The 26,604-nt window shown below is 43.5% G+C and overlaps 1 protein-coding gene across 36 annotated transcripts in view; it reads left to right on the top strand.

Annotated features, from left to right (window-relative positions):
- The window catches only part of CELF2 (CUGBP Elav-like family member 2), a 555,045-nt gene that overhangs the window by 401,084 nt on the left and 127,357 nt on the right, over positions 1-26,604 (top strand). For all 36 annotated transcript variants that reach the window (XM_087935304.1, XM_087935300.1, XM_087935302.1 and 33 more), the window contains one exon: positions 20,808-20,890. In XM_087935304.1, coding sequence (XP_087791430.1) covers positions 20,808-20,890 — 83 coding nt within the window. The remainder of the gene's footprint in view (positions 1-20,807; positions 20,891-26,604) is intronic.

The following is a 26,604-nucleotide window of genomic DNA, read 5'->3' as shown; positions in this document are numbered from 1 at the left end:
GTATGGATTCCAGAATGCTTGTTGAAGAGAACATGGACATATGTCTCTTGGTGTAGAAGGACAGGCAGTGCCTGTGGGCAGAGTCAAGCAAGTAATCAGCCTGGAGTTATTACATTCCCACAAGCAACAGTTGGGGATGCGGTGGCTCAGTGGCTAAGTCACTGAGTTTGTTGATCAGAAAGGTCGGCAGTTCGGCGGTTCGAATCCCTAGCACTGCATAACGGAGTGAGCTCCCGTTACGTGTCCCAGCTTCTGCCATCGAAAGCATGTAAAAAATGCAAGTAAAAAAGTAGGTGCCACTTTGGTGGGAAGGTAACAGCGTTCCGTGCGCCTTCGGTGTTTAGTCATGCCGGCCACATGACCACGGAGACGTCTTCGGACAGCGCTGGCTCTTTGGCTTTGTAACGGAGATGAGCACCGCCCCCTAGAGTTGGAAATGACAAGCACATATGTGCGAGGGGAACCTTTACCCTTTAAGCAACATAAGTCCAACCCCTCTTGAATGCTGGCCAAGGAATTCTGGGAGCTGAAGTCCACAAGTTTTAAAGTTGCCAAGGTTGGACACCCCTGATCTAGACAGGCCAAATTATATCCTGGTTCCTGGAGACTAAAACATAAAGAATGGTTGCAGAATTTGGATTTGGCTCGTCTAAAGAAAAGAAGGACCGGGAGGGACATGACAGCAATATTCCAGTATTTGAGGGGCTACTAGAAAGAAGAAGGGGGTCATCTTATTCTCCAAAGCACTAGAAGACAGGAGAAGAAACAATGGATGGAAACTAATCAAGGAGAGAAGCAACTTGGAATTAAGGAGAAACTTGGTAACAGTAATGGCAATTAACCAATGGGACAGCTTGCCTTCGGACGTAGTGGGTGCTCCATCACTGGAGGTTTTTAAGAAGAGACTGGACAGTCACTTGTCTGAAATGGTATAGGATCTCCTGCTTGAGCAGGGGGCTGAACTAGAAGACCTTTTAAGGTCCCTTCCAGCTCCACTCTGGTTAAATTCTGCTTAAATAGTGTTGGCGATCTGAATTCTTGTTTAACCTCAGGCTGTTTTAGTAGATAGGAAACCTTATTGGGAGCCAGAAAGTCTCAGGCACTTCAGTCCCAAACCATGAAGAGCTTTCAAAAGTGGTCTGGAAATGAACCAGGAGCTTATGGAGCCATCTGAATGCTGGTAAGATTAATTTCTTACAAACAATCAACATCACTAGTTAGTCTCTGAGGTCTTCGGAGGCACTTTTCCCAAGCCGTTTGATCCAGCTTTCGTAGAGAACAATTAAATTCATCCAGTTGTTTGAGCCGCAGATGCTCCAATGTGTCCTTCAAGGATACCGATCTTACACTGATAATCCTCGACCTATGGTCCCTCCTCTTACAACCCTTCCTCCCTGAGCTCCACACGTGGCTCACCTGGGCTCTATTTTTGCTGTCAGAGGCACGCAGGAGCCTCTTGTGGCCAAAAACAGAGCCCAAGTGGACCGTGTGTGGCCCCCCTGAGCTCCGTTTTTACTGTCAAAGACACCATGGGCTGGTCCTTCATTATTCCCAGGGTGGGCCGCCTGCGGGCCAGATCTAAGCACCCCGCGGGACTTGAGTTTGACACCCCTGGTAAAGGGTTGGACTCGAAGTCCTCCGTGATCCCGTCCAACTCTTATTATTCTACGTTCTGAGTCTCTTTCCACAAATGCAAACCATTACAGCAGGCACCTCTGATGTTGACATTCCGGTTCCAGGAACAGAAAAGAAACAAATAACTGGGGAGCCAATTTCTGGCTAATCATGTGAAGCTGTTCTTCATACGAGATTCCCCTTAAGGGACAGCCAAGCCTAGCCCTGGATCAGCTGAACGCCAAGAAAGTCTAATATCCTCCAGGAATTTTAGAGGCTTTGCTGTTGATGCGGCAACTGGAATTTTCTGGCAAGCTCAAAAACGTGGCTGCTAGCGATTCAGCTGGTACCATGGATTTCTCCAAAACTGAGAAAATAGATATTCAGAGCCCTAGTTTGACATTTTTATGCATTGGCGGGCCTTCGTTTTTTCATATCCAATACAGAACTTGGAAGACTTAACAAAAGTCAGAGTCCCTCTTGTCTCATTCTCTTTCACGCTGTGAAGTGTGATTTCTGTTCATGATGTGAACACGTGAAGTGTTAATACCGCTTCATAAGGCCTTGTTAAGGCCACACTTGGAGTACCGCATCCAGTTTTGGTTGCCACGATGTAAAAAAGATGTTGAGACTCTCGAAAGAGTGCAGAGAAGAGCAACTAAGAGGATTAGGGGACTGGAGTCTAAAACATATAAAGAACGGTTGCTGGAATTGGATATGTCTAGTTTAATGAAAAGAAGGGTGAGGGGTGATGTGATGGCAGTCTTTACTATCTAAGGGGCTGCCCCAAAGAAGAGGGAGTCAAGCTATTCTCCAAAGCACTTGAGGGCAGGACAAGAAGCCATGGGTGGAAACTAAGCAAGGAGAGAAGCAACCCAGAACTAAGGAGAAATTTCCTTGACAGTGAGAACAATAAACCAGTAAACTTGCCTTCAGAAGTTGCAGGTGATTATTGGAACGTTTGAAGTACAGATAGGACCAGTGGTAGGATTCAAACAAAATGTACTACTGGTTCTGTGGGCGTTGCCTGGTGGGCATGGCTTGGTGGGCGTTGCTTGGTGGGCATGGCAGGGGAAGGATACTGCAAAATCCCCATTTCCACCCCACTCCAAGGGAAGGATACCGCAAAATCCCCATTCCCTTCCCACCCCACTAACCTGCTTTCCAGCTCCCTTCTCCTGTGCAGGGCAACCAAAGAAGACCCAGCCGATCAGCTGGGACTCAATGGGAGGCAGAGAAGAGATGGGTTTGACAGGGCCAGTCAGAGGTGGGATTGGCCAGTTCTCCAAACTACTCAAAATTTCCGCTACCCGTTCTCCAGAACTGGTCAGAACCTGCTGAATACCCACCTCTGGATTGGATAACCATTGGTCTGAAATGCTATAAGGTCTCCTGCTCGGGCAGGGGGTTGGACTAGAGGGACCTCCAAGGCCCCTTCCAACTCTTGTTATTCTGTTACTCTGTCCTTGAAGATACCAAGACATAGCTTGCTTGGTGGCAACTTAAACCCAAAGCATGGAAGTCACCTATGACCTCCATTCACCCCCACAGTTATAGTCTTGGTGGCCATTAGTTCTAAAGTTTTGTTTTGTTTTCAGGATTAGGGACGTTTAATTAGATGAGAATTAAGTACAGGTAGTTTAATGACCATTCGAAGTTACAATGGCACTGAAAAAAGTGACTTTTGACCATATTTCATTATCCGGACTAATTTAGTCTCCTTCTTTCATGGTTACTGGACGTATTGGAGGAAACCCCAGTACTTGATCGGTTCTCTTTGGGATAAAACAGGGAGCAGGGAGGCATACTCAAGAGTTGCAAGATTCTGTTACTATAACCTATTACAGGTAGTCCTCGACTTACAACAGTTCATTTAGTGACCGTTCGAAGTTAAAATGGCACTGAAAAAAGTGACGATCGTTTTTTACACTTGCAGCAATATTACGTTACAGCATCCCTTCGCGCACGTGAACAAAATCCAGACGCTTGGCAACTGGCTCACATTTATGACCGTTGCAGTGTCCTGCGGTCATGTGATCCCGTTTTGCGACCTCCTGATGAGCAAAGTCAATGGGGAAGCCAGATTCACTTAACGACCCCGTTACTGACTTAACCACTGCGGTGATTCCCTGAACAACTGTGCCAGCCAAAGTCATAAAATGGGACAAAACTCACTGAATAGCCATCTCACTTAGCAGTGGAAATTTGGGGCTCAATTGTGGTTGTAAGTAGAGGACTCCTTGGAATTTGGTTTTGAATTCATGGGCTTACACACCTTGTTCCTGTCTGTGCGGATTTAATAAAAGGGACCACAGTGGAATTTCATCCCCACAGATGTATAAATGCTGTGTTTTCCTGAAAATAAGACCCTGTCTTATACTTTTTTGCCACCAAAAAAATGGTACCAGGTCTTATTTTGGGGGGAAATCATCCACTGACTCACCTCACTTGCGTGCGTCACCCCCTGGCTTCCTTTTCTCTGTCAGAGGCCTTCAGGAACTACTTCTTCTGCAACCAGCAAGGCTTTCCCGAAGGCCTCTGCATCCCATAACGGAGCTCTGGATCGATCCAGAGCTTTGTTCTCAGCTACAGAGGCCTTCAGGAAAGCCTTGCCAGCCTTGCTGGCTGCAGAAGAAATGGGCTGTCAAGGCAGGTGTTGGGATGTGCGAGTCCTGGCTACAACTGTCCAAAGGTAAGTAGTAGGGCATCTCCATCCTCCATTCCCACCCTAGTTTAATTTTTACCCGTGCACTCTGGAGTGGGTGGGATCTTAATTAGGGCTTATTTTGGGGATAGGGCTTATATTGGGTGCATGCGTAAAAATCAAGCTAGGACTTACTTTCAGGGTAGGTCATATTTTCCGGGAAACCGGGTAGGCAACACGTCCTTAAGGCAATGAAAAAGCAGAGGCCCCACGTCAGAATGGGTTTCTAAAAATATATACTGTATATAGCCAGATTAAAAAGCCCGGAAAAGTGCTTTGAACATCGACCACATTATATAAACCATCACGTGATGACTCCTGTGATATCAGATTGTTGTTGACATTCATAAGTGGTTTGTGAGTTTCTGCCAGGCTCAATAGATATTTAGTTCCATGACAGCAAACGCATCAGGACTAAGCTGGGGTCCTCTATGGTGCATGAAAAGCTTATTTTCTGTTAAGACTGACGAAATCAGAAAAATAATGAGGTGCTCTCATTTGCATAAACTTGCTGCATTGGGGCTTAGGAATCCAATATCTGAAAAGCTTTTCATTACAAAGTTTGGAAGAAAAATAATTTAAAAAAAAGAAAAAAAAAGATCCGCTGTAGATCCGACATGATTTGTCTCTTCAATTTTTCTAAAATGAAAAATATGGTCAGAAGCTTTGAGTTACTTTTACCAACTGTTCTAGGCCTGAAGACAGAAAGAAACAGGATGCCAAGTATTTAAAGGACATAGGAGGAAATTGGATGAAAAATCGTTATATTCAATAGGCACTTATAGTCCTCAAGTAATTTTTCCAAGGCAAAAACAAGTGATGTGAATAGAAATGTCAGCTGTCTGAGAAATCGGAGAAATCATTTATTATCTATATGCCAAAAGAAAGAAGACCCCAAATTTAGGATGATTTCTTGGAAAATAAAGAGAGATTAAAGTAGGAAACTCTTGACTTGTCACTATGAATTGCATCATCGGGAAATCAAAGATGGACCTAATCAGAAATCTCAATGCAGAGTGATCTCATAATTATGATTTATTCTGAGAATTTTACCCGTAGTGCAGAACAAGATTTGGAGCCTGTTACAAAAATGAGAAGTAAGACAGTATGGTGGAGTATTAAAGGCACTAAGCTACAAACTGGGAGACTGTTGAGTTCTAGTTCTGTCTTAGGAACAAAGATAGCTGGGCCAGTCATTTTCTCTACGTAGAGGAGAAGGAAGGAAGGAAGGAAGGAAGGAAGGAGAAAAATGATTCAGAATTTAGAGTCCTTGTTTTTTCTGGGCAAATTTATTTTCATGTTTCCTTCCTTCCTTCCTTCCTTCCTTCCTTCCTTCCTTCCTTCCTTCCTTCCTTCCTTCCTTCCTTCCTTCCTTCCTTCCTTCCTTCCTTCCTTCCTTCCTCATTTTTCTGAGTATGGCTATGAGAGGTTTGAGCAGTTGTAGTAATACCGGGTAGATTTTATGGGATAAATATGTATTTGCTCTTTATTTTTTCTCTGCATTAAAGCATTTTAACCGCTGGCATGTTTTGAATAAATAGGATGCTAAATGTATCGGAACCAAAGTCTGTCACCCAAAATGACAAATTGTTGTTTGTCTCTTTGAAACCTTTTTGTTTTGTTTTGTTTTGTTTTTTAAATAAAAAAATCAGGGAGGGCCTTTTAAAGTTGTGCGGAAATGAGAATGATATCCTGTTAAATTGGTTCTTAGGAGTAAATGAGATGTGGTGAGCATTGTGTGAATGCAATTAACAGGGACATTTTTAAAATATAAGTAGCAGCTGTAGGTGTGCAAAGAAAGAACTTAAATCTGTTGCTGTTGATGTAATGGGCTGTGAGAAGAGCCTTGAGGAACAGAAGGAAGGAGCCAAGTTAGCAGTCAAAGAAGAGATATCTGAGACTCCCAAGCAGGAATGGGGGCAGATTAAGCAGATGTGACCACTTTCATTATTTTTAGGATAAAAGCAGGGAGGGAGGAGGCAGACAAAATCAGAGTTTCGGGATTCAGTGGCAGGTGGTCCTCAACTTACAACCACCATTGAGGCCACAATTTCTATTGTTAAGCGAGACAGCGGTTAACTGAATTTTGCCTCTTTCTTGCCACAGTTGTTAAGTGAATCACTGCAGTTGTTCATTTAGTAATGCGGTTGTTAAGTGAACCTGGTTTCCCCTTTGACTTTGCCTGTTAGAAGGTCACAAATGATGATCACAGGACCACTGGACAATATAACCATCATATATATGAACCAGTTGCCAGACATCTGAATTTTGATCCCACGGCCAATTGTGGTAAGCGTGAAAAATGATCATAAGCCACTTTTTTCTGTGCCGTTGTAACTTCAAATGAACTGTTGAACTGTTGTCACTTACATCCCTAGAGTTACTAGATGAATACTTCAGGAGAATATCGCAACAACTCATCCTTTTTAGTTCTCTTAACAGTCAAAGCAGGGAAGGAGGAGGCCTACTCAGAACTGCAAGATTCTGTTGCTATAACTTATGAGTAGTTTCAATGCTCATAATTGGTGTTGACATCTGGAAGAAAGGGAAGAAGGAAGATGGGATGGATGGATGGATGGATGGATGGATGGATGGATGGATGGAAGAAGGGATGAAGGAAGGAAAGAAAATGAGATGGATGGATGAATAGAGGGAGGGAGGGAGGGAGGAAGGAAGGAAGGAAGGAAGGAAGGAAGGAAGGAAGGAAGGAAGGAAGGAAGGAAGGAAGGAAGGGAAGGGATGGAGGGAGGGAGGATGGAAGGAAAATGGAGTGGATGGATGGATGGATGGATGGATGGAGGAAGGGATGAAGGAAAGAAGGAAATGAAATGGGATGGATAGAGGAAGGAAGGAAGGAAGGAAGGAAGGAAGGAAGGAAGGAAGGAAGGAAGGGATGGGAGGGAGGAAGGATGGATGGAAGGAAAATGGAGTGGATGGATGGATGGAGGAAGGGATGAAGGAAAGAAGGAAATGAAATGGGATGGATAGAGGAAGGAAGGCAGGAAGGAAGGGAGGAAGGGAAGGGAGGAATGGGAGGGAGGAAGGATGGAAGGAAAATGGAGTGGATGGATGGATGGATGGAGGAAGGGATGAAGGAAAGAAGGAAATGAAATGGGATGGATAGAGGAAGGCAGGAAGAAAGGAAGGCAGGCAGGAAGGAAGGAAGGAAGGAAGGAAGGAAGGAAGGCAGGCAGGCAGGCAGGAAGGAAGGAAGGAAGGAAGGAAGGAAGGAAGGAAGGAAGGAAGGAAGGAAGGAAGATTTAATGCTCCCATTAAAAAAGAAAGAAATTAAAACATTTAAATGATATGTTGCCATTACTGAAGGGAAGGGATGAAACAGCTTAGATCAAAGGCTACCTAACAGCCTTCTGTGAACGAGATACAGCATCTTTTCCAATTCGATTAGAATTTCAAATGTCTTCAAAGCAATTGCTGAGAGTCTCCCACGCAACGAATTTAGTAATTTTATTGATTATGTGCCATGAAGTCATTTTCAGCTCCTGGTGACCATATAGATAAATTTGCCCATGATGTCTGAGCCCTAACCTGGTGCAGTCAATGTTTCAAATTAACAGCCCTTTATTCCTGCCTCGTATCTTCTCCCCCACCCGGCCCCTAAATCACGATTCTTTTCCTTACCTTTCCTATTTTGTCCTCATAGCAACCCTGCAGACAAGACTGAAAGCTTAAAACGCTGGATCAAAACTGGAAACCTCGGGCTGCTCTTTGAAAAGATGGAAAAGCAGGAATGGGCTGCTGGGGGTTTGCAGGGGTTCAGGAGAGCCCCTAGCTAAGATTCTGTGCAGTTTGGAGAACCCCCCAAATCTCACTCCTGGCTGGCCCCGCCCCCATGCCCCTCCCCTCCCCTCCCAGGAGTACCCAAGGGGCCCATTTTGGATTCAGGTGAAGTGCAGGGCATGCGTGGAGGCTCACGGAGGGCAAAAAACGCCCCCCCTGGAAGTTTGGAAATGGGCCCATTTCTGCCTTCCAGAGAGCCTCCGGAGCCCAGGGAGGCAGTTTTTGCCCTCCTGGAGGCTCGAGGAAAGCCTCCGGAGTATGGGGAGGGCAAAAACGCCCCACCCCCCGGTGGTGCAGGCCAGCTAGACCCGCCCAAGATGGCCACGCACACCCAACAACCGGGCAGAGAACCCGTTGCTAAATTTTTTGAAGCCCACCCCTGTCCAAAAGACTAATTAAATGGCACCGCGAGAAAAATAAATCTGCATTTCTCTTCGGAGCTGCTTAGGGATGAAATTAAACCGCCGCAAATAAATAAAACCTTTTCCTGATGAGATCTCCGAGAACAGTGAGCCTTTCCCAATCCATCTGGGCATATTTATCAAATATTCATTAATGTATTACAAACGTTACTTTAAACCATTTAAAGCTTCTAATAACCTTTTCAAAAGAATTACAGAAAACAATCAATCACAATGTCTTTGTCTGCTTGCAATTGCTCGTATCCTGCCATTCAGAACAAGGGAAAGTCCCATCGCGGTTTAAAAGAGGTGTGGAGATTTATAAGAACCCAATATTTTTTTTAAAAAAAAATGTAGGAACCTTGAACATTTAGGATTCAAGTCATTGTGACAATTGGTAGCCAAGACCTAAAGGGAAGGGGTCAATCTGTGTGAGTGGGCTCCCATAAGTATGGTCTTCATAATTTGTTAATACATTTGTCAATATATTAATACAATAATAAATGAGTTGATTAATTGTGTTTAGTGAATAGATTGTTTGATTAATGAATAGAAGAGAAAACAAAATCCACTGCTTCAAGTTTAGTTATGTACACAACAGGAGATAATCAATAGCCCTTAATAGATACTGATGATGAAGAAGTTATAGACTTTAGATTCTGATAACATTCTGATCTAATTAAGCCTTTGTTCTCGCTCTTGTTATATTTTTATGGAATTCTTTGATAACAATGTACAAAGGGCACAGTCCAGATGGGAGAATGATGGGTTCGCATTAGAGTCACTTTGGAAAACTGTATCAGAAAGGTTCAACCAGAAAAATCAAGAATCATATGCCACATGGCTGCGTCTGCATTAAGCTAAGGTTCTTTCAATCATAGTTTGTTGAACAACCTGTACCACCTGGTTTAACGGAATAACAAAGTTGGAAAGGACGTTGGAGGTCTTCTAGTCTCACCCCCTGATCAAGCAGGAGACCCAATACCATTAAAGACAAATGGTTGTTTAATCTCTTCTTGAAAACTTCCAGTGTTGGAGCATATACAACTTCTGGAGGCAAGTTGTTCAGTTGGTTAATTCCTCTCACCGTCAGGAAATTCTTCCTTACTTCTAGGTTGCTTCTCTCCTTAATTACTTCCCATCCATTGCTTCTTGTTCTCCTTTGGAGAATGTGGTTTAGAAATCCCAAGGGACTGCAACATCTTACAGATCCCTTAATTGTAGAAATGATTTTTATAAGCATCTCAAAGGTGCTATTTCATGAGGCAACTGGACTTTCTGGTTTTTCTTTGAAGACGTTTCGCTTCTCATCTAAGAAGCTTCTTCAGCTCCGACTGGGTGGTGGGGAATGGAAGGATTTGTACTTCTTGCAGACAGCTGGTCCTTTGCATCCTTTTAGAGGGCCATTGAGGCTAGTTGGAGGTTTATCTGTGCTCTCAGATAACCTTAATGACTCACTAAAGAATGCAAATGACCAGTTGAAAAAAATTCTTGAATGAGAAGTGAAACTTCAAAGAAAAAGTAGAAAGTCGAATTGCCTCTTGAAAAAGCACCTTTGGGATAACCATGACCTGGATAACTGAGAATCTCCATAGACATTTTTATAGTTTTATGAATAGTGATTATTTGGTTTCAGAAGTATTGTCTCTTTGTTTCATGATGTTTGCCTCAGCAAGAAACCTGAGAATTGGTGGTAGGCAAATTGATGTGAATAAGTACAGAAAAATAAATACGTTTTCACAAAACCAACATTTGCACGACAACATAGTAGGATTTAGGAACTCCAAATTAAAAAGAGAAGATCCTGAAGTCCGCGGAGCCTGATTTTAATCACGGCAATATAGCTGTCCTTACCCAGAGATTAATTTCGGAGTTGCTTTGATTCTGTTGGCAGTTTTTAATTTAGCAATATAATCAGTCATTTTCAGAAATGAAGAATGTGCAAACTTCAATCTAGCTGGGAATTCTCAGACCTCTGGCCAAATGTTTTTCTTTCCTCACCCCCAATTTCCCTGAACCGATGCTCTCCAAGGTGTTGAAATAAAAACCCCTGTAATCTGGCTGCTAATTCCGAAGATTACAGAGTTCAATCATTTGGAAGCGAGCAGCACTTCCTTTCTTTACAAAAGGAAGCTGCGGACTTGAGTTCACTGCAGAAGGAGCCTCAAATCCTGGCCAGGTGATTGCAAGCTTTCCAAAGAGTTCATCTTGGCATTTATGGAAGTGCCAAGCGATGACAAGAATGCAAACCAGCCAACCCTTGAGGTGGCTTCTTTGGAGCTCCCAAGTAAGCTACGAATGTTTGGCTCTTTGCCTGAGCTTGTTCCTAGCAACCATTCGGGCATGGGGAAGAGTTCCATTTCCATGATCCACGGTGCCTTTTGAAAAACAACGAAGCCCCAACCAGGGTGTGGGTTGAGAAGATGCAAGAAGGAGAAAAGGAGCCAATTCTTTGCTGGCCTCTGAATCGCCTCTCTGTTCCTCCAACTTCACAGGGGTTTCCTCCGCCTGTGATAAATGTCAGCCAGGCAGAAGGGATTTGAATTTGCCTTTTGTTGCCGGCCTGTAAGAACCCAGACTTCTTTGCCATACAAGTCGATCTGCTATAAGCCTCCCATTCATTGCACATGAATCTTCAGCTGTGCACGAACCCACTGAAAGCCACAATTGTCCTCCGTAAGAAAAGAAATGTATATTAAAATTCTCGAGACCCTCTCTGTCCTCTGTAGATGAGCTGCTAGGCCCCTGAAGCTGTTGAATATGTGCCGTGCTTTTAGTAAGAGCCAGAGGAAAACAAGAAGCAGGTCCTAGTCATGTCGCCATTGATGCTTTTCTACTCTCGTCGCTAGTCCTTTCGTCAAAATTTACATAATAACGGACGACAGGGCGTTGCAATGAAGAACTGAGGAAGGTTCATATTTGACTGTTCCCAACACCACTGAGATTTGGGAATGCGGAAGATTTAATCTAGGTCAAAAGAGGGTTGGGTAGAAAAGAACAACCTCAAGAATGAGATGGATGGCTTGATGGAGATGGCTTGTCTTCACAAAGACTTTGGGATAAGACACCATAGTTCTTTGGAAGTTCTCATCCAAGAAGAACACAAGAATGAAGGAGACCATCTCTTCAATAATAAACAAAACATGGTTATTTTCTCAGGGCCCATTTAGACCTACTGATTTTTCATGGTTTATATGGAGGAGGTTGTTTTCCATGTGAGGGACTGTGAGAAGAGAGAAGGAGCAGTAGCTATTTTTTAAAAAAAATATTTATTTTATTTATATCCCACTTTTATTACTTTTATAAATAACTCAAGACATATCTAATATTCCCTCCTTGTTGTATTTTCACCAACAACCATGTGAGGTTGGTTGGATTGAAAGAGAATGACTGACCCAAAGTCACCTAGCTGTCTTTCACGCCTAAGATGGGACTAGAACTCTCAGTCTCCTGTTGATTGGCCCAAAGTCACCCAGCTGTCTTTCATGCCTGAGGTAGGACTAGAATTCTCAGTCTCCTGGTGGTTGGCCCAAAGTCATCCAGTTGTCTTTCATGCCTGAGGTGGGACTAGAACTCTCAGTCTCCTGGTGATTGGCCCAAAGTCATCCAGTTGTCTTTCATGCCTGAGGTGGGACTAGAACTCTCAGTCTCCTGGTGATTGGCCCAAAGTCATCCAGTTGTCTTTCATGCCTGAGGTGGGACTAGAACTCTCAGTCTCCTGGTGATTGGCCCAAAGTCATCCAGTTGTCTTTCATGCCTGAGGTGGGACTAGAACTCTCAGTCTCCTGGTGATTGGCCCAAAGTCACCTAGTTGTCTTTCATGTCTGAGGTGGGACTAGAACTCTCAGTCTCCTGGTGATTGGCCCAAAGTCATCCAGTTGTCTTTCATGCCTGAGGTGAGACTAGAACTCTCAGTCTCCTGGTGATTGGCCCAATGTCACCCAGCTGTCTTTCATGCCTAAAGTGGGACTAGAACTCTCCATCTCCCGCTTTCCAGCCTGCTGCCTCAACCACTAGACCAAACTGACTCTCAGTGTTGGTGGTGATGGCCAAGCCACTTCTGTTCAGGAGTATTGGTGCTATAGTTTCTCTGAATTGGCTGGGCCGAGACCCAAGTTTATCCCGTCATCAGATGGTTAGTTTTTAAAGTGTCCCAGGAAACCTTGTTGTTTTTAATGTCATTGTAGAACAATTACCGACTGTTCCCTCTGTGTGAAACAGAAAAAACGTATTTCTTTGTTTCTAAAACAAGCCAGCCCGCTTAAAAGCCTGTCTTTGGTCTCTCTCACGAAGCTTTATTGCCACGATCAGTGAAATATGGCATATGACATGCCGTTAGCCGCTGCTTCCATCCAAAGGGCAAGGCGTATTTCACTGATTTCATGAGTTCATGTATTTATTTTAGAAAACTTTCATGGCCACCCACCTTATACACTGTAAATCTGGATAGCTCAGATCTCTGAAAACATCATAACAGTTTTAAAAATCAGCATCCCCAAAGATTCTCACCAAGTCTTCCTTAACCAAAGGTGCTTTTCCGAAAGGAATCAACTTTCTTGATTTGTTTTTCTTCTTGAAAATGTTTCGTTTCTCATCCAAGGTGCTTCTTCAGGACATGGATTCATGGATGAGAAGCAAAATGTTTTTAAGGGGGCGGGGATCAAGAAAAGTCCAATTGCCTTTTGGCAAAACACCTTTGGGACAACCATGACCTGGATGATTGAGACTCTTCGTAGACATTCTTCCTGAAGAAGACAAATTGAAACAGAAATGGGATTTAATTACAGAAATCTTGACAATTGGATAGATGTACTTTAGCATCCAATTGATCTCTTAAGTTCATTAGGATAAACACTCCTTGATCCTTTTGCCTTCTTATCCGTTGTAATTCACAACTGAAGGCAGTCAATCAGTTTCCTCTCTTGGCATGATCTTGATATAATCACCAAAATCATGCAAAGTTTTAAAGGAGAGTGTCCAACCTCAGCATTTTTTATTCTCAATAAATGAGAATATTTGTAGCTAAGGGGTTGAAATGGAGGGTCCTGGGTGCTCTCTGAGCTTGGTTGTTTTGCAGACATTTCATGACCCAACTAGGTAACATCATCAGTGCTAGTGGTTGCTTTCTTGCAGATATTTTATTGCCCAAACTAGCTAGCACTGATGATGCTACCTAATCTGCAGGAAAACATCCAAGCTCAGAGAGCACCAAGGATCCCCTCATTCCCATTCTTACCTGGAATCTTGCCAGATTTCAGTGACCTTAGAACAACTTGTGACATTTATGCCCTCAGTACACAGAAGGGAGGAGGATGTCCGTAGTATCTCTTGGGGGTTTCATAGTTTACCCATGCTCCGTGCATGAGGCTAGTGGCGCATAAATGATGCAAGCAGAAAATGCACACAAACCACCTACAACAGTGGTGGTATCCAGCAGGTTCTGACCGGTTCTGGAGAACCAGTAGCGGAAATTTTGAGTAGTTCAGAGAACCGGCAAATACCACCTCTGACTGGCCCCACCCCCCATCTATTCTCTGCCTCCCATTGAGTCCCAGCTGATTGGCTGGGTCTTCTTTTGTTGCCCTGCACAGGAGAACAGAGCTGGAAAGCAGGTTAGTGGGGTGGGGAGGAAATGGGATTTAACAGTATCCTTCCCCTGTCACGCCCCCCGAGCCACTGCCAGGTTTCCAAGGGATGAAATCCATTTAAAAAACAAAGAGCAAAGTCCATCTTCCAAGACAATTTCTTTTATTTAGGAAAGCATCAAATTGGCAAAGTCTGTGGTAATTCTGGATCTGACACAACCCGGAATTACCCCACAATATTAGAAGTTAGAAACACCCCCCAAAAGTCACATTCTCCAAAAAGAAGTAATTCAACATTGCTTGATGTCATAAACCTCCACCTCAAGGGGCCTAAGCATGGACAGCTCGTATTCCCACAGGAAGAAGAACCACCTAGCCTAAACAACTCTCTCTATCTCCACTCCTCCCCGCTTAGGAATGTGGCAAGCCTGAAACCCTTCCCCCATAACTGCCAAAGAGAAAGTAAGAAAAAGAATATATACTAAGCCTAACTAAAATGGCTACACATAGGTCAATTTTGGGCTTGACAGCCACACCCACCAAGCCACAACATGCCCACCAAGCCACGCCAGCAGAACCGGTAGTAAAAAAAAGTTGAATCCCACCACTGACCTACAAATATATATATGGTCCTTCAGCACCACCAAGAACAATCTGACAATCCGTTATTTTTCTTCACCTTCCTTTTTCTAGTGTTGCTTTGTCCCCATCCAGTCTTTCAAACTGCTTTTTCCTGGAATTCCGTCTCCAACGCCTTCTCCAACGCCACACCGAGACTCCAGCATCATAACCTTGCTTGCATAATTAAAGTTGTTCCTTTCTGGGATTCACTGAACCGCACAGTCATTCATATTTATTGCTGACGGTCAGGGGAGGCCTGGGGAGATTTGGCCCAATTAGCAACCTTGCATCCTCTGATTTTACACACATCATCCCTCCCTCGGATGAAATGGTTCGGCCTGGAAGTTGCAAATGAAAAAAAGGAGCAGAAAGCCGGTGAATATGGGGTAGACATTCAGGCGCATTGCCCTTCCTTGCACAGGTGATCCATATTATGTCTTTCGGCAAAGGACAGAATGACAGTGTTGGAAGGGAACTTGGAGATCTTCTAGTCCAACCTCCTGGCTCAAGCAGGAAAGCCTACACCATTTCAGACAAATGGTTGTCTAATCTCTTCTTAAAAACTTCCAGTGTTGGAGAATTCACATTGCTTGTTATTCTACCTTCAGATGCTTTGGAGAAGTGGTTGACTTCTCCTTTGTGGAAGCCCCTGAGATATTGGAAGACTGCTGTCATGCCACCCTTCCTCCTTCTTTTCATTAAATGACACGCATCCAATTCCTGCAACCATCTTTCAAATATGTTTTAGCCCATAGTCCCCTAGACAAAATAATGCTGTTTATTTTCTCCAATATTCAAAGGCCAGTGAGATTAGAAATGAATCTTACTTAATATTGGCAGTAGAGGATCCCCCTGCTTTGCATTGAAGGAGTAGCAGGTTGGCACAAAACCTCCATTCAAAATGTCATCTTATACAAACCTTCAGGAGCATCTAACTAATGGAGAAATGATGCTTTTCCCAATGATTGGACTGGCTTATGATGAGAACTGGTTGGGGTGTTGCTTTTTTTTCTCCATACCCTTCTCTTCTTTTCTCTCTCTCTCTCTCTCTCTCTCTCTCTCTCTCTCTCTCTGTGTGTGTGTGTGTGTGTGTGTGTACATATACACATACACATATATGGATCTTTGGTTATTCGGGTTTTCTCCCGCGTAAGATTGGAAGTATCTAGGCAACGTTTCGATGAAGTCTCATTCATCATCTTTAGGCTTGTGTCTTCAGCTCTGTGCTTCTCAGAGTAATGTGAGCTTGCAGCTGCTTCTTCCTTTTAACTGCTAGTGGGGGTGTGACTTGATTGGGCGGGGGCTTGGCTGTGTTCTGATTGGGTGGGGGTGTGTTCTCATTGGTTGGGGGTTTGGCTGTGTTCTGATTGGTTGGGGGATTGGCCGTGTTCTGATTGGCTGGAGGTGTGTTCTGTTCAGGTGGGGGCTTGGTTGTGCTCAGGTTAGTCTTAGTTGCTGTGGGATTTGAGAAGCACAGAGCCGGAGACAGAAGCCTGAAGATGATGAATGAGACTTCATCGAAACGTTGCCTAGATACTTCCAGTCTTACGTGGGAGAAAACCCAAATAACCAAAGATCCACATACAAATACCCGCAAGAACTTCAGAAAACACACACACACACACACACACACACACACACACACACACACACACACACATATATATATATATATATATATATATATATATATATATATATCTATTCATTCTTCTTGAAAATCTGATGGGATCTGACCTTTGAAGTAATTAAAGGATCTTCAGCTATAAACAATCCATATTCCAGTGATTAGTTCCCATTAATTATCCATGCTGAGCTGTAAAGACATAACTCTGTCTTACAAAGGAAGAGGAGGAGCAGGATCACGTGGTTGTATGTTTGCCAACATAAAATGTCATTTGGGGGGCTTATTTGAAGTATTAGCAGGTTCCTGAGGGGCAAGGCTATAGGCAAAGGGATTTCTGGATGATCATCGTAATCTTTTAATGACCCTATAATCCCTTTCCGGGTGGAGTCTAGGCAAGTGAATGGAGCTGAGTGTTTGCTGGCCAGATGTCCTTCCTGTCGCCAATGCAGAGTTTTATTCAGCAGATGCATTCTCAGTGTGCCCAGAGAGAAATACCTGCCTCTACCTAGGATCGAACTCACAGCTTCCTGACTGTGAGTTGAGAGCTCCACCTCTAGGCCACTGCACCACTTAAAAAAGGATTTCTGGACGATGCCGCCTCTAAAAATTTTCCAAATTCTGCACCCAACAAAAATCTTTATTAGTCAAGAGGATCCGGTTGCCTCTAGTAAGATTATTACATTCATGTTGAGAGCACCCAAGTGCTTCCAGGTTGAAAGGATCGAACAGTGACATCCCCATGGCTCTGAGGATGCCCAGTTGGGGGCTCCTTTCATGTCCCCATTAAGTTGCCCACCCAAGTGGCATCCATTTATCTGTTCATGGTGGCTTTAGAACTGCTAGGACATCAGGAGCTGGACGGGAGCTTGCCCCATCCCACTGCAACAACAGGGTCTCGAATGTGAACCTGTCAATCATCAACCCAGCGTCTTAATCTTACGAGCCACTGCACTTCTTGCCTCTCTCAAGATGGCCTCCAGGAACTTATTCAAGAGGCCTTCAAGAAAAACCAGGCCCGGTACTGGCGGAAGAACTGAACTCCAGGTAGATGGACAAACAGGATGCTAGTCCTCTACTTATCTCTATTCATTTAGTGACTGTTACAGCGGCACCGAAAAGGGTGACTTACGACCGGTTTTCACACTTAACGAACATCATAGCATACCTCGGAGTCATGCGATAATCCTTTGTAACCTTCCCAGTCGTTTTCCAGCCAGCAAACCCAATGGGGGAAGGCAGATTTAGTGAACCATTCATTGCATGATTCATTTAACAACTGCAGTGTTTTACTAAAAGTGCTGTGGCAAAAAAAAAAAAACAGTTGTGAAAACGTGGTTGCTTAGCAATGGAGATTTGGGGCTGAGTTGTGGTTGTAAACGGGCACCTGCTGTGCTTGCAAATGTGGTTATAAAAGGAAGGCGTTTCATTTATTGAAATAAAGTGAAAGGGGGAAGAGAGAGGAAGGGGTTTCTAAGGAGAACATCACCAATTTACTCTTTCTAGCCTTCAGTGCTTTGATCTGCCAGTCCTTGAAATTCCGAGGCAGCTTTTAAAATAATTTTCATTTCGCACACAGACAACGTTGTAAATGAGAATTATCTAGAGCTGAACTTCTTCACAAGGACCCTGCTCTTTTGCTAAAAGAATAAAGTGGGAGAATAGTTGGAGATAAAGGAGAATATTTGTGGCTCAGGGTTGAAATGAGGGAGTCCTTGGTGCTCTCTGAGCCTGGTAGTTTTCTTGCAGATGCTTCATTACCAAACTAGGTAACATCATCAGGGCTAGTAAGGAATGGGGTTTGCTCTCAGTTGATATTCTAGTGGCTTGCCCTGTCAAGGGTTGGTGGGAATGACCTTGGATGGTTGTTTATTTTAGCTTGTTTGGCAGTTCTTTGGATGGGATATTGCTTACTTCTTTTTTTAGTTTTTTATTTGTACATTTTTCTTTAACATATATGAGTACTTAATAAGCAATGTATTGTCTGAGTCAATTTACAAATATATGGTAATAACAATAATAGAATTCTTTACTTATATATAATGATATTCTTCCAATTTCCAATTTCTAATTTTATTATCTAACCGTTGGTAAAAGAAATCCCACATTAAGAATTATTCTGTGTCTTCTTTGTCCTTTATCTTTAATGTTAGCCTAACCATTTCCGCAGAGTCTACTATTTTTCTAATGATATTTTCCTCTGCAGGAGTTTCCTCATTTTTCCAATGTTGTGCAAATACAATTCTTGCTGCTGCGGATATTGTTTACTTCTTGATTGTTGGACTGATGTTAATCTTGGTGTTAACCACCAACTATCAAGCAAGCCAACCGCAAACAGGCCAATCAAAGAACTTCCAAAACTGCTCCCACCAACCCAGGCAGGGCAAGCCACTAGAATATAAATTGAGAGCAAACTCCATTCTTTACTAACCCAGATGATGTTAACTAGATTGGTAATGAAATGTCTGCAAGAAAACAACCTTGTTCAGAGGCCCTTGAATTGGTGAGGAGTATTTTTTTTTTCCAGCATTTGATTTTATCAAGTTTAGAAATGGAAGATGGGTTCTATTTGATTTTCTTTTGACTATGTTCAGTAGCATTTGAAAACTTCAACAGATATGATCTTGTGCTCCCTTTCTCGTTTTCTCAAATTTTTAAAGCCAGGGGCTCTTCTGTTCCCAAGATCTGTTCCCAAAACAGCAGATCCTAGAATAATCCACTTCTTCTTTCCAGCCGGTGCGCAAGAGGAAGGACTCCAAATGACAGCTGCTAAACGATTAGTGTGCAACATTGCAATGGTTCAGATCATTTTTTTCCCCCCTTAAATCTCAGAAACCTCATGGACTGAAAGCTGACATGGTTAAATAAAGAACCTCTGTATCAGTTGCTTCACTGATTGATGAAGATCTGGGAGACAAATAGCTTTGTGCAACCCGAAGTCTAAGCAAGAGACAGGATGGGAAAACGCTAGAAATGAGCCTACTAGCCCTGTCACAACCTGTGATCGGTCACAACCTGAAATCACGCTTACAGGTGTACACAAGCGGCAGAATTTGTGTTGTGATGGGGCTAGGCTTATTTCATCGTTTTGACAAAACTGTCAGGTTTTGCGCCTTACTCTGCTTTGCAACCGCCATTATTAGTGAGAAGGGGCACTTAGCTTGCCAGTTGACAGAAAAGAGGCTAAAGAAATGGAAAGGAGTTCATTTGCTAACGTGTATTTTTATGCCACATCGATTTAGACAAATCTAAATGGCTTCCAGGCACAATCAAACACATAACAACATACTGACAAAATATGTAGCGATGTAATCTATAAAGTTGTAAACATTCCAGTTAATTTCATCAAATCACAATACATACAGGAATAGCACCGTAGGTCTTCCTACATATCTAATTATGGCATCTCTAATTCCCCAGCCCTTGGATGAGTAACCAAGTTTTCAACAACTTTCTAAATATTAATTGTGCGGATGCAAAATCTACTTTATGTCACAGAGAGATTAGCCAAGCCAGAGGGAAGAGTCAAATGGGGAATTTGTCTGGAATCTCTTGTTGTGCTTTCCATGCTTGGTCCTCTGTTGTATTTGGGTGGTGGGTGGGAATGGTTTTCTTCCATCAGTTTCTGTTCTGTTCATTCTCTGCTAGCAATGCCAGGGAATAGCTCCCTTTGGGAGGTGAACAAAAGGGTATCCCCATCACTTACACCACAGTGACAGTCGGGTTTCTGGTTAACTTAATTCCGGAGTCGTAGCACTTTGCTGAAACAGTAGGGGTCCTCCTCAGATGTGATAGAAGCTCACCTTCCTCTTCTGCTCTTCCCTTCTCGACTTCAACTGTAAAACTATAAAATTACTTCTCCGCTCTTAATGGAGGCTTATTAGAATTCCACCATTCCTATCCTCCTGTAGTGATGCTCCTAAATCATGTTATTTCCACCACCACCACCTCCTTCTCTTCCTCTTTCTTTTCTTCTTCCTCCTCCTCTTCCATTTCCTCCTCCTCCTCATGTTCACTCTTCCCCTTTTCTTCCTTCTACTCTCCTCTTTTCTTCAGTTTTTCTTCCTCATAATCTCTCATCCTCTTCTTATGTTCATCGTAGTCTCATCCTCTTCCCCTTCTCTTTTTTCTCTTTCGCCTTCTCTTCTACCTGTTTTCTTCAGTTCCTCTTCCTCGTAATCTCTCCTCCTCCTTCCTGTTCATTATCCTACTCTTCCTTGTCTCCTCTCTTCTTCAGTTTTTCTTCCTCACAGTCTCTCCTCCTCTTCTTATGTTCATTGTAGTCTCACTCTCTTCCCTTTCTCCTTCTTTTCCTCTTTTCTTCATTTCCTCGTAATCTCTCCACCTCCATCTCCTCCCTCCTTCTTTCTACCTCCTCCCTGACCTCTTTCATTCTTTCTGCATCTGAGAAAACCCAGCAATTTCTGAAACCTTTTTTGTTTTTCAATTTCTCTCCGTAGGTTGTTGTTTCATAACATTTTATACCAGAAAAGCGGCACTAGAAGCTCAGAATGCGCTGCACAATATTAAAACTTTACCTGGGGTGAGTATATACACTTATTTTATTTCATGAGGGGGATAGAGGGAAGGAGGGGAGCCGGGGGGTGGGGTCAGGGAGAGGAGAGGAAAGGAATGGTTGCTTTTTGCATGAAAATGCTGCTTCTTAGCTCGAAGTGCCCCAGATGGCTTCTGTCTCTGAGCAGAGGTTAATGACCTTGTGGCTAAGGTAGGTGATCTTTCCCATCTGGCACCTAATGGTGATCTTTGAGCCTGCATTTCCAGATATAAGCCAGAGCAATAGATCATTATAAGTCGGTTGTGGTTTTAAGTGCCTTCCCAATTCCTAACAAATTGAGAGTCACAGTCCTCCATGGTTCCGTAAATCATTATCTGTACTAGACTGGCCTGCGTAGCACCAGGGCAAGGGATGCTGGGAACTGTAGTTGAACAACTGTTGGAGACCTACAAGGTCCGTTCCAGAGAAACACATCAGGATTTTTTTTTGGGGGGGGGTGCTGATTTTATTGTGATGGAACATTAATTCTTCTTGGAGGTTTGATTCCTAAAAGGGGTCAGGAAAAGGATCTTTTCTTGACAAGCTACTTTAGGGTTGGCACACAACCCTAGAATGCATTGGGTAAGTGTACAGCTGATTGCGTAGTGGTTATTTTTGCCTTAGCAAGGTCAGGGATGTGAAACTCGATTACATTGAGGGCCGCATCAGGGTTATGTTTCACCTTGGAGGGTGGGGGTGTGGCCAGGAGTGGGCGTGGTCATGGTGGACGTGGCTGGGGTGGGCATGGGCATGGTGTACGTTGGACACAGGCTCAAGATGTGCTTTTCCCCTTCTCTTCTGTCTTTCCAAAGTACTCCCCAGCCTCCGGAAGCACTCTGCCGGCCAAAAAGGGCCCACTCAGAGGCCCCACGAGGCCCACGCGTGGCCCATATTAGGTCTCCTCGGCCTCCGGAAGCACTCTGCCGGCCAAAAACGGCCCACTCAGAGGCCCCACGAGGCCCACACGTGGCCCGTTTTCAGTCTCCCCGGCCTCCAGAAGCACTCTGCCGATCAAAAACCGGCCACACGGAAGCCCCATAATGCCTCTGCCCAGCCTTTTTTGGGCCAGCAGAGTGTTGCTGGAGGCCAGGGGGGGCTGGAAATGGACAGTGCAGGGAATGCATGCACCACCACACCCTGAGGCCCGTTTTGGCTGGCAGAGGCACCGCAGGCCGGTCCTTTGATATTTCCAGGCCGACCCCAAAGGCCAGATTTAAGTTTGACACCCCTGTGCTAGGTTGTTCCCCATTTCAGTTTGGTGGGAACTAACCCACAGATCTAAAGTTGCCAAGTTTGGAGGCTCCTTCCCTGTACCTTATCTCTTCGGGACATGCATGTAACATCGCAGAGAGAAGGACCTTGAACAATAATATTCAAGTGGCTGGCCCGCCCCTTGTCCCATTCTATGTGCACCCCTGTTGCCAGCTTACGGGCTTCCCAGTTGATTGACTGAAGACAAAAGCACATTTTTTTGTTTACCCTCACTGACGTCTTTGCACGCTGTGAAAAAGCACACTTGAGGCCAATAAGGAATGTTTATCTAAATATCAGTTATATGAGCAGATGAGTAAATTTATTTTCATCTCTGAAATGCTTCTGGGAAGCTCCCGGTAAATGAATGTTATCTTTTCACCAAAACCAAGATAAGCACAAAATATTCCTGCCTGAAATTCTCCACTGAGCACGAAGGTTTCAGGGTGGAGGAGTAAAGTTTTTCTGCAGAGTCCCAGGTCCTTATTTTGTGCAGCTAATCCCTAGATCGCAACTTCTTTGTGGTGTAAGGGTTGGAAATTTTAAAAAAATTTTAATCCTGAAGAAGTCAGTTGGGATTCTCAGTGAGACCAGGAATCCATTAGGGTCTTCTTTAAGGGCAAAGAGGATTGAAATCTAATGTATAAATTCTAACAGAATTAATTTTCAGCCACTTGGGCTGGAAAATGCCATTAGGAGCCATCTTTCTTTTTTCTTTTCTTTTCTTTTCTTTTCTTTTCTTTTCTTTTCTTTTTTCTTTTTGCTCTTTCCAAGCAAAAAAATATGTGCTTTTGAGCGCACAGGCTCAAAACAGTTTTGGTGCAATTAATGATTTTCAGCAGTAGCAGATGGAGCCATGGAGGCAGCTGGTAATATAGAAACTGCAGAAAGTAATGACAGTGACGCTACTATGCCATCCACAGGTGAGCAAGCAGGACAAGTCACATCATAATGAGAATCCTGATCATGACACATCGGTTGTGCCATGCTGATTTTGATTTCATAGATTTCCTATCAACGACAAATAGTGGGACATGAGAAAATGTTGGTAGGCCGCAGAGAAATCTCACCCCCAGAGCACCCCACCCCCAAAGCAATTAATCCAGGCTGCGCAGAAACACAAGGCTGCACCGTCCACATGGCCTGCGGGAACCCTCCCCACTCACTCCATACCCAGCAAACTTGCCTGCTAAATTGCTATTTTTCCTTTTTTCTGACCATCATCTGTTCTGCTGTGCCAGGAGATTTAGATTAGCTAGGAAGCAGGAAATGTTGGGTTTCTTGCTTTCTAGCTAGTCTTTAGATCTTCGGCTCTGCTTTTAAGTACAGCCGAACCTCCCTTAGGACTGAAGGTTCTATTATTCAGTGCAGACTCACGGCAAGCAAATTTCATGTGACAGACTGAGCTAGCCAATGGCAGATAGATAGATCACTGAATGATTCTGTGAGCAATTCAATCTGCCTGCCTGCTTTGCCTGATTTTGGGTAAAAGTTGCTCTTTTTTTAAAATAAAAAATTCAATATTTACATACATGGTGTGTTGTAAGTTAATTTTGTGAATCTGCCTGCTAGCAAATTTTATGAGTTTGCTTGCAAGCAAATTTTATGTGACAGACTGAACTAGCCAATGGCAGATAGATTTCTGAATGAATCTGTGATTCTGTGAGCAACTCAATCTGCCTGCCTGCTTTGCCTGATTTTGGTAAAAGTTGCTCTTTTTTTTAAATAAAAAATTCAATATTTATATAAATATTTATAATATTTACATACAAGCCATGCCCGCCACTCACATGACCATCAAGCCACACCCACAAATTAGGCCTTGCCCAAAGAACCGGTTAGTGGTCCCTGGGATTTAAAATTATGAGTTTGGTGGTCCCTGAGGTCCAAAAGGTTGGCGACCCCTGCTCTAGTGGTTAAGGCAACAGGCTGGAAACCAGGAGACTGTGCATTCTAGTTCTACTTTAAGCCTAAAAGCCAAGCCAGCTGGGTGACTTTGGGCCAATGATCAGGTGACTGTGAGTTCTAGTCCTGCCTTAGCCCTGACAGCTAGCTGAGTGACTTTGGGCCAGTCTCTCTCTCTCTCTCTCTCTCAGCCCAATTCACCTCAGTTTTGTTGTTGTGGAGAAAATTGGAGGAAATATTAAACATGTTCATTGCCATGAATTATCGATAAAAACAATAAAAACCAGGTAAAAATAAACAACCCCCAATGTTACACAGATCATGACATCATCCATCATCTAAATCAGGGGTCCTGAAACTTGGCCACCTTAAGACTTGTGGACTTCAACTCCCAGAATTGCTCAGCCAGCAGGCTGAGGAATTCTGGGAGTTGAAGTCCACAAGTCTTAAGGTGGCCAAGTTTGGAGACCTCTGATCTAAATAGTGATGTGTCATTTGTACAGTGTCATCATGTCTTGTGGTAAACACCTGTGGCTGGTATCGGTTATTTGGTGCCTCTGAGCAGTCCAGGAAGAAGCTCAAAATCAAATCCAAAAATTGGCTGAACCAAACAGAAGAGCTTTATTTATTCTTTGTCAAAGAAACTTGAGTTGGCCAGACTTAGGTGAATAGGAATTTTTCAGTGATTATTCCTTGCCTCTCCAAGGAATCAGTCAAGAACTCCAAGGAGCCAGGAATAATTCTGCTGGTTTGGGGGTCTTCTGGAATGAAAATGTAGGCTCTGCCTTTGGAATTAAGTTCAGCAGAATCAAAATGGTGCTATCCCTCTTTATATAATCCTGGGTTTTAAATGCTTCTGGCAGCTGAATTCCTTAAAGAACTTAATTCTTCTTAACTGTCTGTCCATGTAGACCTGGTGTTAACTATGGTAATGGAGATCTCCCATTACCCTCATGACCATCGTAAAGCAGGCCGGTCCTGGAAACCAATCCGATTTCATGATCTTTTTTTGTGGTCATTAAGTGAGTACCACAGTCATAAAGTGACTGCCAGGGTCATTAAGCAAAGGCTGCGGTCATTAAGTGGTTAATTAAATACGTCCTTAAGTGCAGGGGCGGGATGCAAATATTTTTACTACCGGTTCTGTGAGTGTGGCTAGGTGGGCGTGGCTAGGTAGGCGTGGCCATGTGACTGGGTGGGCGTGGCTTCTTTTTTTGCAGCACCCTCTCCCCCGCGATCCTTTTCTTTTTTGCCTCCTGGGCCTCAGGGAAGATTCCTGGGTGAAGCAGTAAGACAGCGAGGGGGATCCTCGCTGATCGTTAGGAGGAAAAGAAAGAAAGAAATACTGGTTCGGCCGAACTGGTAGCTGTTTTTTTTTTACTACTGGTTCAGCCGAATGGTAACATTTTTTACTACCAGTTCGGCCGAACCGGTAGAATTCCACCACTGATTAAGTGGTTGTTCAGTGGTTCCCTCTGGGACCAGTTTTTGCTGAAAACCAGAGATAAATGCTAGTTTTTTCACAAAACCATCATTAAATCACAGTTACACGGCTGTGGGATGTGGCTTGGTTGTAGTCACATGAACTCAGGAGGGCCCAACTGTTGGGACTTTGAATCTGGGTCCTAAGGTCCCCCCACCTAGGTTTGTCAGATCTTTGAACGGTTGCTAAGCAACCAGTCATAGATGGAAGACTACCTGTAACAATACAGGTAATCCTCGACTTACAACTGAACTTACAACTTAGTGATCATTTGAAATTACAATGGTACTGACAAAAGTGACTTATGACCGTTTTTTCACATTTATGACCATTGAGGCATCTCTACGGTCACGTGATTTATATTCGGATGGTTGACAACGGACTCAGGTTTATGACGGTTGCGATGCCCTGGAGTCAAGTGATCTCTTTTTGAGACCTTCTGACAAGCAAAGTCAATGGGAAAACCAGGTTCGCTTAACAACCTTGTTTCTAATTTAAGAACGTCAGTGATTCACTTAACGGATGCGCTGAGAAAAGTTTTAAAGTAAGGCAAAACTCACTTAACAAATTGAGCAACGTAAATTTCGGTCGTAAGTTGAGGACCAGCTCTATTTTGTTCCGGCATGTTGCCAATAGCTCCACGTTCTGCTCCTTTTCTTCTTTGGATTGCTAGAACAGTCTTCTTTCACTTCAGGACTTCCCGGAGCCTATTTAACTGCAACTCCCATCATCCACAGCCCAAATGATCCTTCTTTGTGCTATCTGGAAACATTTGGCATGTGGTTTAATATCCTTCTGGGCATCAGGTCGATGGAGGGAAGGCTGTTTTGGAAAAGATTAAAGCTTCCTGAATTTAGCACACGTAGGTTTAAATGTAAGCTGGGAGAAAAAAAAAACGTGACACAGCTTGTAATTTCACACATTTTCAGGCGCTGAGCTATATTTTGAACTGTGAATAGCAGTACAGGAGAAATTGTCCAATAACCCCCTTTAATGCAGAAGTTAGCAGGGGTAAGGCTTGGTATAAATCTAAATAAACATAAAGGAACACATTTCATTCCTT

Source organism: Pseudonaja textilis, chromosome 5, assembly GCF_049901715.1.
Source record: "Pseudonaja textilis isolate UNSWEBS1 chromosome 5, rPseTex1.2, whole genome shotgun sequence".
Classification (NCBI taxonomy): Eukaryota; Metazoa; Chordata; class Lepidosauria; order Squamata; family Elapidae; genus Pseudonaja; species Pseudonaja textilis.
Note: the sequence above shows the minus strand (reverse complement) of the source record. Positions and strands in the feature narration are given on the sequence as shown.